The 14,696-nt window shown below is 41.8% G+C and overlaps 1 protein-coding gene across 9 annotated transcripts in view; it reads left to right on the forward strand.

Annotated features, from left to right (window-relative positions):
- The window catches only part of ralgps2 (Ral GEF with PH domain and SH3 binding motif 2), an 82,150-nt gene that overhangs the window by 29,516 nt on the left and 37,938 nt on the right, over positions 1 to 14,696 (forward strand). For all 9 annotated transcript variants that reach the window (XM_067597441.1, XM_067597444.1, XM_067597438.1 and 6 more), the window contains 4 exons: positions 5,784 to 5,867; positions 12,087 to 12,176; positions 12,277 to 12,369; positions 13,846 to 13,972. In XM_067597441.1, the coding sequence (XP_067453542.1) occupies positions 5,784 to 5,867; positions 12,087 to 12,176; positions 12,277 to 12,369; positions 13,846 to 13,972 (394 nt within the window). The remainder of the gene's footprint in view (positions 1 to 5,783; positions 5,868 to 12,086; positions 12,177 to 12,276; positions 12,370 to 13,845; positions 13,973 to 14,696) is intronic.

The raw sequence follows: 14,696 nt of genomic DNA on the forward strand, positions 1-14,696 counted from the left end.
AGATGGGGGGGGGGGGGGCGGCGGTTGACAACAGCCAAGTAAGTTATTTAGTGGCTTTGGCTGGCAAGTTGTGCTGCAGCTCTCAGGGAATAGCTATCAGATTGCATTTTACGTACCGCTGAAAAGTATGTCAGTTCCTCACGTCTGCGCTTCCACTGTAGAAATCCTCTGAACAGATTGAAGGTCTCATGTGAGTCATGGAGACGATGATGACTTGTATTTGGAGGCAGGTAATGTTTCACACACTCAGACCTGTCTCTTCTGCAGGCTTAATGTTTTCCAGCATTGATTGTGAGAGAAAAAGCACTTAGTCATTTAGTGCCTTTTCATATAGTCATAACTAAGACATAAGAGATGTTGTATGCAATACTTCGTAGGGCCTTGTAGTCTTGCAGAGTTGTGTTTGTGGTGTAAGGATCGGACAGTAATTGCTACATAACAAACACAAGAGGGAACACTTCCTACACTACAATCTGTCAGCATAATGGTAAAACACATTTATCGTGGTGAAAGGTGGAGAAAATAATGTTTTGGCAGCAGAGACAGAAAAACCACAATGACATGTTTTCCTTTGTCGAAGAGGATTTGGTTCAAAGTTTCAAACGTGTGCCAATGGAATACTCTCAGAATCTGTCTAAAAGAAGTGGAAGCTGAAAACTACATCAAAACACATTAAATGTGTTTTGATGTAGTTTTTTTTGTAATTAAAGTGTGTTTTAATCATCTTTGAATGTTTTTTTTTAACATAATAATTATTAAAGGGGATGAATTAGGCTTTTTATGATTGTCTGTCATTTATATACTGTTATGATGTCAGATATTTATGTTAAACATGGTCAAAGTTCCAAAACCCTGATTGCGTCGTTTGAAATGTTTCCTCTACTTCGTCCTTGTGATGGCGTGAGATTGTTTGCGAATGCCCTCAAACGACCATCCGTTCAGTAGCCTTTTTTGCTAAGGCTGTTACTGAGGTTGTTCCATGGGTGGTTTGTGCTGTCCACTCGCATATATATCAGATCGGATTTATGCTTGAATATGTATGGATGTATTTAAGAAGTTTCCATTTCTAGTAAAGAACGGAAAAAAAGAAGTGAAATCGTACTACTTCAATTCTGTACTATAAATCATGCAAAGATACTCCAGAACAGCCCCATATTAAAAATATAGACCTGGAAATGTGCATGTTCTGTCCCCTTTTAAGATAATATCATAGACTGAACCATCTTTAGCAAAGTGCACTATGAAATTTTCATATAACAACATGCTTAGTGTGTTTTACTAGCCATGACAGATGGCCTGTATAAGAATCACATGTACTAAAAGTCCTGGAAAAGTAATTCTTTCCGTTGTTGCTGCTGGCTTGTTCATACTGCAGGTCCCTGCCAGAGTCTATAGTTAAGAACTTTCTGGCTGAGAAAACAATGTATTTTATGGTCTTCGTTTTTCGTCATAGTAAACTTTTTTCTGTAGACCAGTGGCACTATAAATTTGGCATAACCTGGCAGTCAGTCAGCAATCAGTTTAGGGTTCCTCTGTCTCACTCAAGCTGAAGCACAGATCAACAACAGACCCAACTGTGCAGATTTTCCATTTCATTGCACTCCTTCCTGTCATCCTCAGTAAATCTATCTTTACAGTGTCCTCTGTCTTGCAACAAACTTTGTTGTTTGGTCTCATGTCCTCTCCTCCTCATCTTCCTTCTTTTTCCATCCTGTTTGTCATCTTTATCAGTCCTTCCTGTCTTGGCCTCTTTTTAATGTTACCCGGGACCCCAACACTTTAGTTTTCCGTTTACAATGTAGACAAAAACAAAAGGAATGATTGTGGTATCTCACATGAGGTCATTGCAATTTGTGGCTTAGCTGCAGCTGGTTATCTTATTCAGCCTGTACCTCTGTTTATTTAATACTCCTTATAATGTCTTTGTAAAGCAGAGCAGAACCTACACTTGGGTTAGAGTTAGTAAATGAGATGTAGAAAACAACAAAGCTGTACTTAATTGTTTTGCAACTGAAGTCAACCAAAGTCACATAAACAAACATATGGTTTAGGTGAACATTTGGTGTCCTTAAAGGGGGCCTATTATGCTTTTCCTTATTTTCAGACATCAGAACAGAGTGTGCTCATCAGGAGGGGGGCCTTAAAGAGACAAGAGCTAAAACAGACTGTAAAGAGACAAAGGCTGTACTGAGGGGCTGCATAAAGGATCAGTATAAGATAAATAAGGAGTTTTTTGAACTGTGAATCATGCAAAGCTACTCTAGTGGAGTCCAAAAAAAAAATTAAAGCTGGAAATGAACATAATAGGTCCTCTTTAAGTTTGAGGTAAGACTTTGGGTGGGGCGCCATTTTACTCCTTCAATAGTTATTAGTTGATGATTACAGCTTGTAGGTCAATTAAATGTTCAAGCAGACTTGACGTCAGTTTTTTTTTCTTGACAGGCCTCATTTTAACTATACATACCCAACAGAAGTCAGAAGCCAGCTTCTAGCAGACCCATGAGACTCTTTCTTTGATGAAAATGCTGCTTGTCCAGACCAGCATGTGAAAATGACCGGCTGTCTGTGGTTTGGCGGAGCAGGCTTTTTACTGCACTCTTTTACTGCAGCATTTGAAAGCGCTCTTTCTACCAGAGCTGCCTCGTCAAAGCCTTTCTCCAAAGACTCGGCTGTTGTCAGATTTTAAAATGCTGCCTGCTGTTTGTAATACCTCAGCGTGAAGTGAGAATATAAAGGCACAAGAATAATAAAAGCAATAAAAATCTGATAGTTCCTGGAGAGGCTGTGGATCAGTTCCCTGCTGCTTAAATACACATGAGACAACCGGCCTTGGTTATTACACAACTGAAGAACAATAGTGCTTAAATGACTTCAAGTCTCCACTTAAAGCTTAGTTAGATGGATGGTTAAATTAGATTCTTTCACCTGAGAAGACAGCCCCAGGTGGTCCAGGGTTGAAGGATGCAGTGTAAGTTGTTGAAATATTGCGGCGTTGGTGAGCGAGAGAGACATAGGACCGCCTGTGTGTCTCTTCTCGGGTGTACCGCCTACCTGGGTGGTCAGGTGGTGGTCCGAGCTGTGAGACACACAAACACACCCACCTCCCACTAACTATGGAACGTCTCTGTTTGGGAATCATTAACAATAGTGTGGAAGCTGGGAAGGAGAATGATTGACATGGTGTCAGGAAGACGGAAAGCGCTTATTTAAAAAGGCAGGATGTTAAATAAACGATGGGTGAGACAGGCTAGAGTCTCCTGCTCTCTGATTCAGCCACATCCTGCCTGTCCTGTGATGGGGACAACTGGCCGAAAGTCAAAGGAGGCTCCACACAGGCCAGTAAACCTTGTGAGAGGATGCTGCGGGGTCTTCCACGTTGTTGTCTTTTTATAGTCTTCATCTTCCCTCTGCTGTCCTCCTTTTCCTCTCCTTGTATCCTCATCCAGACTCAGGCAACATAGACCCGGAGGCATCAACTCACCCACGCATGAATGTCTGCTTTTAACATCTGTATTTTATACGTTGCTTCTTTACCCCCGCTGGCTGCCTCTAAGAAGTTTGCACACACACAGAAACTCACCCTTGAATAAGCATAACTTCTCTGTGCAAGGAACTGTCCTGATGCGGTCCAGGTCAGGGAGTTGTGAACAGTTGGTAGAGGTTGTTGCTTCCAGACAGTCAGTCTCACGGGGGGTATTGTGTGGGGGAGCCGCAGTCTGATTCAGCTGTTCATATTGTAGTCCAAGTCGGCTGGGTTGGCAGGGATTAGGAGGAGAGCTTGCACAACATTTTTCCTACTGTTACGTCAGTGTCCCTGGCCTCCGGACAGCCTGTTGGGGCTAAAAGGAGGGTCTGGGTTCCCCATGCAGTGTCTGTGTGGTCTCCATCTTTACCTCATCACTGAGGACAGCAGCTGAGGCCAAACTGAGTGCAGCCTGGTACTCAAAAGAAATTGCTGTTTGTGTGTTGTTGGAATTCTCTCTGTTCAAGATCCAAAATCACCGCCTTTCTTCTAAAAAATGTACTGAAATTACTATCAGTGCTGCTGCTTTCACAGCTGCTGCTTCTTTGTAAGACTAGTATTAGCAGAGGGGATTCATTGATTAAAAGATCTTTGGAAAATTAATCAAGACCATTTCAATAGCAACGATTTTCTGATTAACCTATTGAATGTGAGGATTTCCTGCTCTTCTCCATTTTGTATCAATGTAAATCATTTGTGATAATATTTGACACTTTATAGATTATAAGTACTGCTCTAACAAATGTCAATAAATGCATTTTCTTTGCATTTGCAAAGCCTTTTCTTTGTTTTAAAATCTGCATTGTTTACTTTTGCTTATGGTCTTTGTCTTCTTATCTTTTACTGTGGCATTGCAACCTTTTTATACTTAATTATAGCCGCCACCATGACCATCCTTTGCAGTTGGATGAAATACGCATCACATCACCCCTGTGCTTTTGGAGTACATGTGTGTCTTCATGCACAGAAGACCTTCCTCACAGCGGAGATTTTTGCCTTGCTGCATTACATTTCAGTGTGGGTGTTCCAGGGTATCGCTAATTGGATCTGAGCTATGAGTAATGTTATTAGTTACACCGGCGCTTTTCCTGCTTTGGCAACTCAAAATGTCCCCTGGGAGAAACGCCTATTGGTAGATCAACCGATATGAATTTCTTTTAATCATGATCTCTAAAGTGGCTATAATCTATGTTTATAATCACAATGTATGAAATGACAATGTGTAATGTGAGAGGCATTGCTTGTAGTGATGAATCTATAGAGGATTATTGCAGCGTATGTTTTGGCTCACTCTCACTGTTCATTCACTCTTCCTGCTCAGTACCACATGGCAAACAGATACAGTTAGCAACTACTGGTGAACATAATGGAGCATTTAGCAGCTAAAGAGCCTGATGTTCTTCTCAGGGGTTAATGGAGACGAGAAATAGAGCTAAAAGAGAGTGAACATTGGACTTACATTCAACAGATGGACAGAAAGACGACTCCAAATGAATGATAGTTCACTGTATCAACTTAAAAGGTGATGATATGTCAGTGTCGTATTCACTATTTGTTTCTGCTGCCCCCAGGTGGCTGAAAAATCACTTATTACAGATTTAAAGTTTTGAGATATAATTCTTGAAGCTTTGTTATGGTTCCAAAAACTGCACAAATCAATCCATAACTTGGTGATCATTTGACATTGGAATAGTTTCAGTCAGTGATGAGTACCCAGCTTCATACATTGTGATGAGAATGAAAGACATTTGCAACTAGTCCGTCAATATGCTCTGTTTTGTATTGCGTTTTGTGTGCAACCAGGTTGGATTCACAGGAGTTCTGCTGAAGGCATTACAGCACAAAGAAAGCGTTTCCAAACAAAACTTGCTTTATCAGCAAATGTAACTCCTCATTTACAGTTGGCAAGGCTCTTCAACCTCTCCTCTCATTATCAAAACAAACCCCATGCCAGTTGAAAAAACGGCAGAACAGGAAATGACAGGATTTATAGGAAATGTGGTCTTGTCATGAGAATTAGGTTACCAAGCGTTGCACTTCCCTGCGTCTAATCAAAGCAACCAACAAGACACATCAGACAGTTTTTGAGAAAAGCTGCTGCAAAATCAAGCATTTTTGATCGCAACAATCACAAAAAAAACCCCCTCCAAAATCCTGGAGTCTGAATAGACTGTTGAGTTCACTCAATAACATGCTGGGGAATACAAACAGTACTCTGGCTCTGTGCATAATGTCAATTTCTCTGATTCTGTGTTTTCAGGAGCTGTCAAGCTGTGGCTGGAACAAGAAGGAGAAGCACAGCTCTGCTCCAAATGTTGTGGCCTTCACTCGCAGGTTCAACCAGGTGAGATACATACACAGCGTGCACTTATGTCTCATTCAGTGCTACCTCAAGTACACCCCCAAAAAGAGAGCAAGGACAAAGAAAACAGTCCCTCTTGCAGTGTTAAGGATTTATGAGCCACCTAGGTATGAGGAGGTTATAGGGCTGGGTGATTAATCGAATTTTATTTTCAATTACGACTTGGCTTCCAATGGTTATGAAAACAAGATAATTGAGATAAATTGATTTTAGTGCTGCATTCCATTTTGCAATCATTGCTCTTGTTTTGTCTTGTGTTATAAATCCAGAGCATCGTGTATCTTAGCAGCCAGACAGCACAATGGAGGACAGACAGAGCAGAGCTCTTCCTCACAGCCCGAATGTGTCTGAATTTAACACACAGGCAAATGTTCAGCGGCGGAAACTAACTTATTTAGACGTCTACAGGCTACTTTGTTTCAGTTTCAGTCAGACTTTGGATGCTATTATTTTAGATACGAGGACACTTCGCTCTGTGTAATGATCTCTTTTCATCCAGCCGCTTGGCGCTGTGCTTTCTCTGACTGCAGTCTGTTATTGTGCACATGCTTACTTGTAAAAAGCTGATTAGAAACCCGGGTGCATGCATGATGTTTCCAAAGTCAGTGAGTAATCGTGTTAAATAATCGTGAACTCAGTTTTGACCAAAATAATCGTGATTATGATTTTTGCCATAATCGAGCAGCCCTAAGAGGTTACAGTTCTTATTTCCATTATGTCCACTAAATCATCACTGTAGCTCTCCTAGACATGGCTGACTTTGAAATCCTGGTTGTCACAGCAGCTCCTAATAATCTCCACGGCTCCTCCCTACCAGTCATATACTTCATTAATAGTCCCTAGGTGAACAGCATTTTTTCCTTAGCTGGTCCTTGGCTCTGTAATTCATTAAGTCATTTAATATGCTTTTGCATGCTGATGAAGCACGTGTCTGAACATTTCCAAATGTATGCAGGAGTGTGTATGGCATGCTCCCTCAGTGCCCTGTTAAATCATCAACAGGAAGTGGTGGGTAATGATGTAAAGGGAAGCCATGCCTTTTAATCCCCTTCCAGTGTTTTTACCAGGCTCCTTTAAGACCCACTTTACTGCCCTCCAGTATAAAATGTGATGATCTAACAAGAATGTGTTGCTGTGGAAACTTCTCCATGTATAGCGATCCCAAACGGTGATTCAAGATGTTAGCTGCTCACATTCAGCAGCTGGGAGCCAAGGAAAATGAGCTTTTTGGATAATGGGAGTTGGATTGGGACTTGGATTGGGAGGGCAGAGAGTCCCAGAAAGCTCCTTAGCATGAACTGCAGCCATATTCCTTTTCCTCCATGTCGTGAGAGCCAGTGGAGCAGAAGAGAACTGGCTAGTCTGTTTAACAGGCAGCGAGGAGAGAATAATTCAGAGACAGTTGATTGATGCACAGTAATCTGTCTTGTTGGGTTTTGTGCGGAGACAAATCAGCATATTGCTTAAAGTAGTAACACACTAAATGTTTTTGTTCAGTAATCTTACAATCAAACACGGAGGCAACAATGAGGAATTTGCGGTGATGACTATATTCTCACCACGAAGACCTAAACAAGACATTACACTGATGCAATTGCAACTGAAAAAGCCAGACAGAAACGACAAATTATAAACTTTTTATTCCATAAATTGTGGAAAATAAATATTGGCAGGTGTGGGTGGAAGCGGACTGTCAATCAGCTAAATGTTTAGAGTGCAATTGTAAATGCGTAGAGGAGCACAATCACCATCTTACTGATCATTGATGGTCCAGTGGCTTCTGGATCATTCTGAACACAGGACTGTTAGTTCTGTAAACTCTCTAGGGCTGAGCGATATCTCGATAAAATTTTAGTTTTTGCACGATGTGTGAAATGTCTAAATCGTAAAACTGAATTGTTACAATATACACAAAGGTTATTTTTAGTCAAAAAAGAAATGTGGACGGCTACGTCAGCAGTTTTAAGACGCGTCAGTCCTGTAAACTTTGACGTGATTAGTTACACTACATGCACACCTGCTGCAGTTTACAAGACTGCCATGACTCCAGTTGGCTAGCTGTCTCTGGCTATCCTGTAATGTATTTAACGGTCGCATCCGCAAGGGGGACAGACTAAAAATAACTGCACACTGATCTGTGCTCTCAGTTTGTGCTTGTTGACGAGGTATCATCTCTGGTTACGAGAGTCAAAGTGCTGGGAGTTGACTATCAGCAGCTGTCTGCAGCTATCAGGCTGATGTTTTGTCTAGAAACACAAACCGCAGCGGATCAATTAATGAGCAGACCTGTCTGCTCTGTCTACGCTGAAACTGATTATTAAACTGGATGCCCATGAGCTACTTAGTTGAAGCAGCTGGTACTGACAGTCAATAGCTGTTTGGGATAACCTGTATTTTGTGCGTAATGATAATAGCTTTGCAGGTGATGCAGGGCCTTTATTATTCTTGTTCAACTGTCTGTTAAAAAAATATGATGTTTCAAGGCTGCATTTAGCAGGCAAACAAAAATGAATTTTAAAGTCGTGAATCAACCACAAGCTCGAAAAAAATCTAGATTGATTTTTTGGCTGTATTGCCCAGTCGTAACTCTCTCAACCATTAAACAGATGTTAGCATCTCATGCATTAGATCACGCAGTCAGTCAGCTGTAGATCCATCATTGGCCAGATTTTCAGCTCCATCTAGGTCCCCCTCAGGCCACTAAATGGGTTGATCCACAGCTATCAGCTTGTGACTGGATCTGCCTGGTTCCGTTAATTTATGATTATTGAACCTCCATGCCCCCTCCAACCCCCTCCATTCTACGTTCAGGAGGAGGTGGTGAGAGCCACGTTCAGGAAAACAAACAAGTGGAAAGCAGCAGGCCCGGACAGGATGAGCCCAGCTGTACTCAAACACTGTGAAGCTCAACTGGTCCCAATGTTTACTATCATTTTCAACACCTCCCTCTGCCAGTTTACAGTACCACAGTGTTTCCAGGACTAAATCCTTGTGCCCACATCTCCTGCCTCAATGACTTCTGACCAATTCCTCTGACATCTGTGGTCATGAAGCTCCTATTTGAAATCCTACACCACCCCTCTGATGGATACTTACCAGTTTGCTTATGGAGCCAACCGGTTTGTTGAGGATGCTGTTAACCTAGCCCTCTACCATACACTACAACACTTAGAGCATCCTAATAATCGACTTTAGCTCAGCCTTCAACACAATTGGTCGATCTCTTCAATAAACTGCTGGACATGAATATGACACCTGCATATGTCACTGGATCCGGAGCTTCCTGTGGAGAAGGCAACAGAGGGTTAAGATGAATAGCCTTTCATCTCGACCTCTGACCCTCAGCACAGGCCCCCTAGGGTTGCGTCCTCTCACCCGGGCTCTTCTCTCTCTACACAAACCACTTCACATCCCACCACAGCTCAGTCTCCATTCTTAAATATGTAGACGCCACAACCATAATTGGACTCATAACCGACAACATCGAAGACCGATACCGTGAGCAGGTAGCCCGAGCAGTCACTTGGTGCCTTGATAACAACCTCCAGCTCTACACATCTAAAACACAAGAAGTCATTATGGACTTCAGGCACAGCGCCTTGCCCAAAAAACCCCCATACACATCTCTGGAAAACCCATAATTATCACTGACTCATTCAAATTTCATGGCACACAGATGAGCAACACACTCAAATGGAACATCAGTACAGACCACATTACCAAAAAAACCCAGGGAATACTGTTTTTCCTAAGACAGCTCAAATAATTCAAAGTAAAGCAAAACCTCCTCCTTCAGTTTTACATAACCATCATTATGAGCACACTCGCCTCATCCATAACAATTTAGTACAGCAGCACGGACAGTCACACACACAAAAAACTGCAGCACATAGTCAATAAATCATCCAAGATTATTGGTACCTCCCTCCCATCAGCTGAATCACAATATCACAAACGCACAACCAAAAGAACAAAAAAAAAAATCATCTCTGATCCCTCTCACCCTGCTCTTACAGCTGCTGCCCTCTGGAAGGCGCTACAGGTCCCTGCCCACCAAATCATCCCTTTTTAAAAACAGTGTTTTCCCCGCTGCAATAAGGACTCTGAACACTTCTCACTAACCCGGACAGATGTACCTTCACTTAAAACCTTTGTGTCTTGTAAATATCATCTGTGATTTCTGTTTTACGGTAATCTGTCATCTCTTGTGTTCGTCATGTGTCTAATGTGATGCTGATATCTGTCTACGTTTGATGTTATTGACACTGTTGAATTGCGCTTTTACTCTTAATGCTGTACCGAAAGCAAATTCCACCGACCTTGGTCATGTGGTCATTAATAAATGATTGACTGATTTATTGATTGAAGCGCTTACAGTCCCATCTGGAGGCCTTAATACGCTCATAAACGCAGTCCCGATGACATGATCTTTACTTCAGGACATAATGTGAGATCTCTAACGACGGGACTGTGTCTGCACAGCCCCTGTTTCCCCCCCCTAACCCCCTTTTCAGACGCACATCCACACTTGTGTACACACCTATGTGGAGCGCTGCCGTCAAACTTGAGTGATCTCATCGCAGTACTATTCTGGAGGCCAAGTCAGACGGGGACCAATGCTCTGTTATGATTCCCATCAGTATAGTGATATTTGAGAGACATAGACCTCATATATAAAGTTATACCACAGAGGAAACTTAATGTGAAACTGCAGCATGTTTTGATCCCGGATTGGAATTGCATTTTACAGTCTTTGGAAACTCTGGTCTACTGTATAAAGAAAAAATTGAAATGTTGTCAAATTGACCTTCCACCTTCTTAACTTGGGCGTGGGAGTTGCGTCTTCACATGAGGTCACTGTCTCACGACGAAATCCGCACATTAAAGTAGAGCCAATGGAAGTCAGCATCTGTGTGCCCTTTTTTGCTCATATTCATCTTCTTCACAGATGAAATCATGAAAACTGAACACATATGGTTCTGGTTTTTTTTTGGAGATACATTACCTGCATAGATTGAATGCTGTTTGATGTATGTATCATGAGTTTGTAAGAGAAGATGAGCGAGCTGAACGAATTTATCTCCTCACTCCTCAGCTCCTCACCTCTTCCCTTGAAACAAAAACAAGTCTTGGGGCTGTTTTCCAGGAAAAAGTAGGCAAAGCCAGATGTAGGTTAGAATTTGTAGAAAAGCACGGAGAAGCAGACACACTTAATTTATCGACACATACAAAGAGCACACCTAGTGGTCTGTGGCTCTAGCGGTGGAATGCTGACTACACAGGCAAAGTCAGTCTATCAAACACACACTACAGCCTAACAGGAGAGAAGAATGAGCAATTTTAGAAACTGAGTGACATGTCTTAAGTTAGAAGAAAAAGTGGAGATGGTCAGCGTGCCTGAGACAGTCTTATCAAGAACACAATGTGCAGACAGCTGTGGGCTTTGAAAGCCCTCCGAGCCCTGTGGCGTAGAAACTAACTTCCCCTCCCATTACCTCTTCTCTTCCCTCACTCTTCTCCTTTTCCTCTTTCCATTCCCTTGGTCCCAAGAGCCTAAACACTGATTGATTCACTGACTTGTCTGTGTGTGTGTGTGTGTGTGTGTGTGTGAGTGTGAGTGTGTATGTGTAATCAGGACTCTGCCTTGCCAACATTCTCCCTAAAGAGACAGATTTCCGACATCATTCTTGGTCTGGCCAAGTACTCTGAACACACACACGTATGCACACACTTATTTCTTGGTTGACATATTAGGAGTTATGATGTGTATCTGTTGTATAATCAGTTGGAATCAGTTGGATTTTCCTCAGAACGTCTTGTTTTCCTCAAGACCTAATTTTCTAATCGACTCTGATGGAGTGTTCCCGTTAGCAGCCTGCCCTGTGCTCTCCTTGCTCCACTAGATTCTCAATTCAGCCCAGAGTAGTCCTGACTGTCTGCAGGCCTTGGCTCTGGACACTGATCTGGAAGTTTAACGAGGCAGAATTCCCTGTCTTTCTTGCAACATACCTGAAATCCTCATTGCACTTTGAAGAATGTAACACATGCAAGTTTTTCTGTGTCACCAGTTTTGCAGTATCACCCTGGCACAGCAGCGCCGGTTCTGTTTTTGATGAGTTTGTGAGTGTTGCTTCATGCTGTAATCTCCGTTTGTGTGTGTGTGTGTGTGTGTTTTTTTCATCTTTTTATTTTTTAATCTAGACGAGTTTCTGGGTGGTTCGAGAGATCCTCCATGCGCAGACGTTGAAGATCAGAGCCGAGGTTCTGAGTCTCTACATCCGCACTGCCAAGGTACACACAGCTATGCACAACATGACATTAATGTTTTATCCTCACAAATGTTTGCATTGTGAACTCAACTTAGAGCACTGTGTACTTTTCCTTATCATAGAAACTGTGTGACATGAACAACCTCCATGCGGTCATGGCTGTGGTATCAGCATTACAAAGCGCTCCCATCTTCAGACTCACCAAAACATGGGCGGTGAGTAATTTTACTCTACTTTGAAGGCAAGCCAAGTTTCTCAGTCGAGTGCTGTCGACAATTGGCAACGTCACAAAGATCTGTACCAAAACATTGGACACATAAATAGAGGCTAATACAAACCAACACACAAGTGACATGACAAGATGAACGGCGAATGGCAGGAAAATAAAATAAGTAAGCAGACTATTTCAGAAAACCTTAAATTCACCCAATTTCATAGTTTTTAGTCCTACTCTTATTATTTCTTAGCTTTGCCAGTCCATCCCCAAATGAAATCCCCACCACCTCCGTACAGATGGTGGGGACATTTTGAACACATTATTCAATTGTAGACTTTTTTTTTATACAGGAAATTACGTATCGGTGTCCATTTTACGAACATGTGAGAGGGACAGCCAATCTGTTTCAGTTTCTGAGTGAAGATGTTGAGCTTACATAATGACATAATGATGCTCTGATGTAATGGAAATTTCTTATATTTGGGTCCACAAAACCACAGGAAATTCTTCTAGCCAGTCAGTGAATGCGGTTGCTGGCCAGGACATAGAACACCTGCCTTTCAGAAGACAGAACAGCACGCACACACGCACTTTTGATCTCAGCTGATATCAAAGGGACTTTGTGCCATCTTCACAGCCCTTGTTATGTCATCGGTTCAGCTGGACTGAGGTCTGATGCTTCATGTCTGCTGCATCGCATTGGCCCGCAAGTGAACTGTTCTGCAGTGCAGGCGTCTTACAGTAGCAGACTTAATATCTGTAGTTCTCAAAAACAGACAGACAGAAACACACAAGCATCCAAACAGTCTGTTTCTAACTGGAAAGCTGCATACTTTTGTGCTCTGGCACTGGCGGTGTTCTCGCTAAGTAAGTTAGAGATAATAAACTAGCTAGAGGGGGTTGGAGGCTTACCAACAGTCGTAAAATGTTTTGACATGGACATGTAATTTGTTCTTGCTAATGGTTTTTATTCTGTTAAAGATAGCTGCATTTCATTCACTGCTAATCATAGCAGAATGTTGCCTGGTATATGACAAATAAAAAAAAAAACAATTATCCTAGCAGCACTGAATAGTAAAAGGATCGACTACAGCAAATTAAACTTTTTAAATTTCTGGGTTTTTCTCTGGTTTTGTTGAAAGGTGACTGAAAATTCCAGAAGTTGAAGACAGAAGGTTCAAAATTGAAAAAAAAACTGAAGCTGGACAACAGTTTGTTGCAAGACAGCTAATTAACAAACAACCAGCAATTACAGAGAACACTGTATAATCCACCTCCTGATTGTCGTGCAGCATGCAAATCTTGCACACTCTTGGTTTATGATTCTCGGTCTTCTCAGTCTTTTTGCTGTTACTGTTGTTATAGCACTTCAGACTTCACTCTTTAGTAAGTGTAGCTGAATAAAGGTAAATTAATTGTTTTTTTCTCTTTGCTCACTACTTTTTCTTTCCTTCTTTACCTCACATATTTATAGTTACTGAGTCGGAAGGACAAGGCGACGTTTGATCGGCTCGACTTCCTGATGTCCAAAGAAGATAACTACAAACGTCTGAGAGACTTCATAAGCAGCCAGAGCATGGTCTCTTGTATACCATACCTAGGTAACAGACACAAAAATACACACACACACACACACACACACACACACACACACGCACACGCAGACCACCACAAGGTTTGATCTTTGAAGGATGCTCTAAGATGCCTCAGTATCAGCTTCTTATCTTTACGGGCTGATGTTTATGGGCTAAGGACAAGCGTCTGGGTTTTACAAAACGAACAAAGGAAATGAGAGCTGTTTTTTTTTTTTAACTCACATCATTATGTCATGGATTATTCAGTGCCTCAGTTAGTCAATCAGTCAGTCACATTTTATCGTCCGTTGTTCCTCGCTCAGTAAGCCTGTCAGCAAGCCCCATGTTTTCACAATAGTCAATGCCTCTTTCACTTTATTCCCTGTCAGAATTTTCATTTTGCTTTGCTTCTCAGAGTGGAGGAGAGTGACTTTTGGACACCGGTTTGTGGCTCTGCTGTAAAACATCTAGATTCTTTTCAGCTGGGACAAACACATAAATCAGTAAAAAATCATAATAAATGTCTCCGTCCTTTTTCCTTAAATATTTATACCCCCTTTTTTTTTTTTGCCCCCGCAGTATGACATCACACAGGAATCCCTTATGAGTTGTGCAAGGAAAGCACACATGCTCGTGTGTGCAGTTTTATTGCTGTACTGTTTGTTCTTGTTTTGACTTGATGATGACTTTGATGTTCTTTACTGCCATGATTTTTTTTTTTTTTCCTTTTACCATCAGGCCCGTATCATAG

This window comes from Thunnus thynnus, chromosome 8 (genome assembly GCF_963924715.1).
Source record: "Thunnus thynnus chromosome 8, fThuThy2.1, whole genome shotgun sequence".
NCBI classification, from domain to species: Eukaryota; Metazoa; Chordata; class Actinopteri; order Scombriformes; family Scombridae; genus Thunnus; species Thunnus thynnus.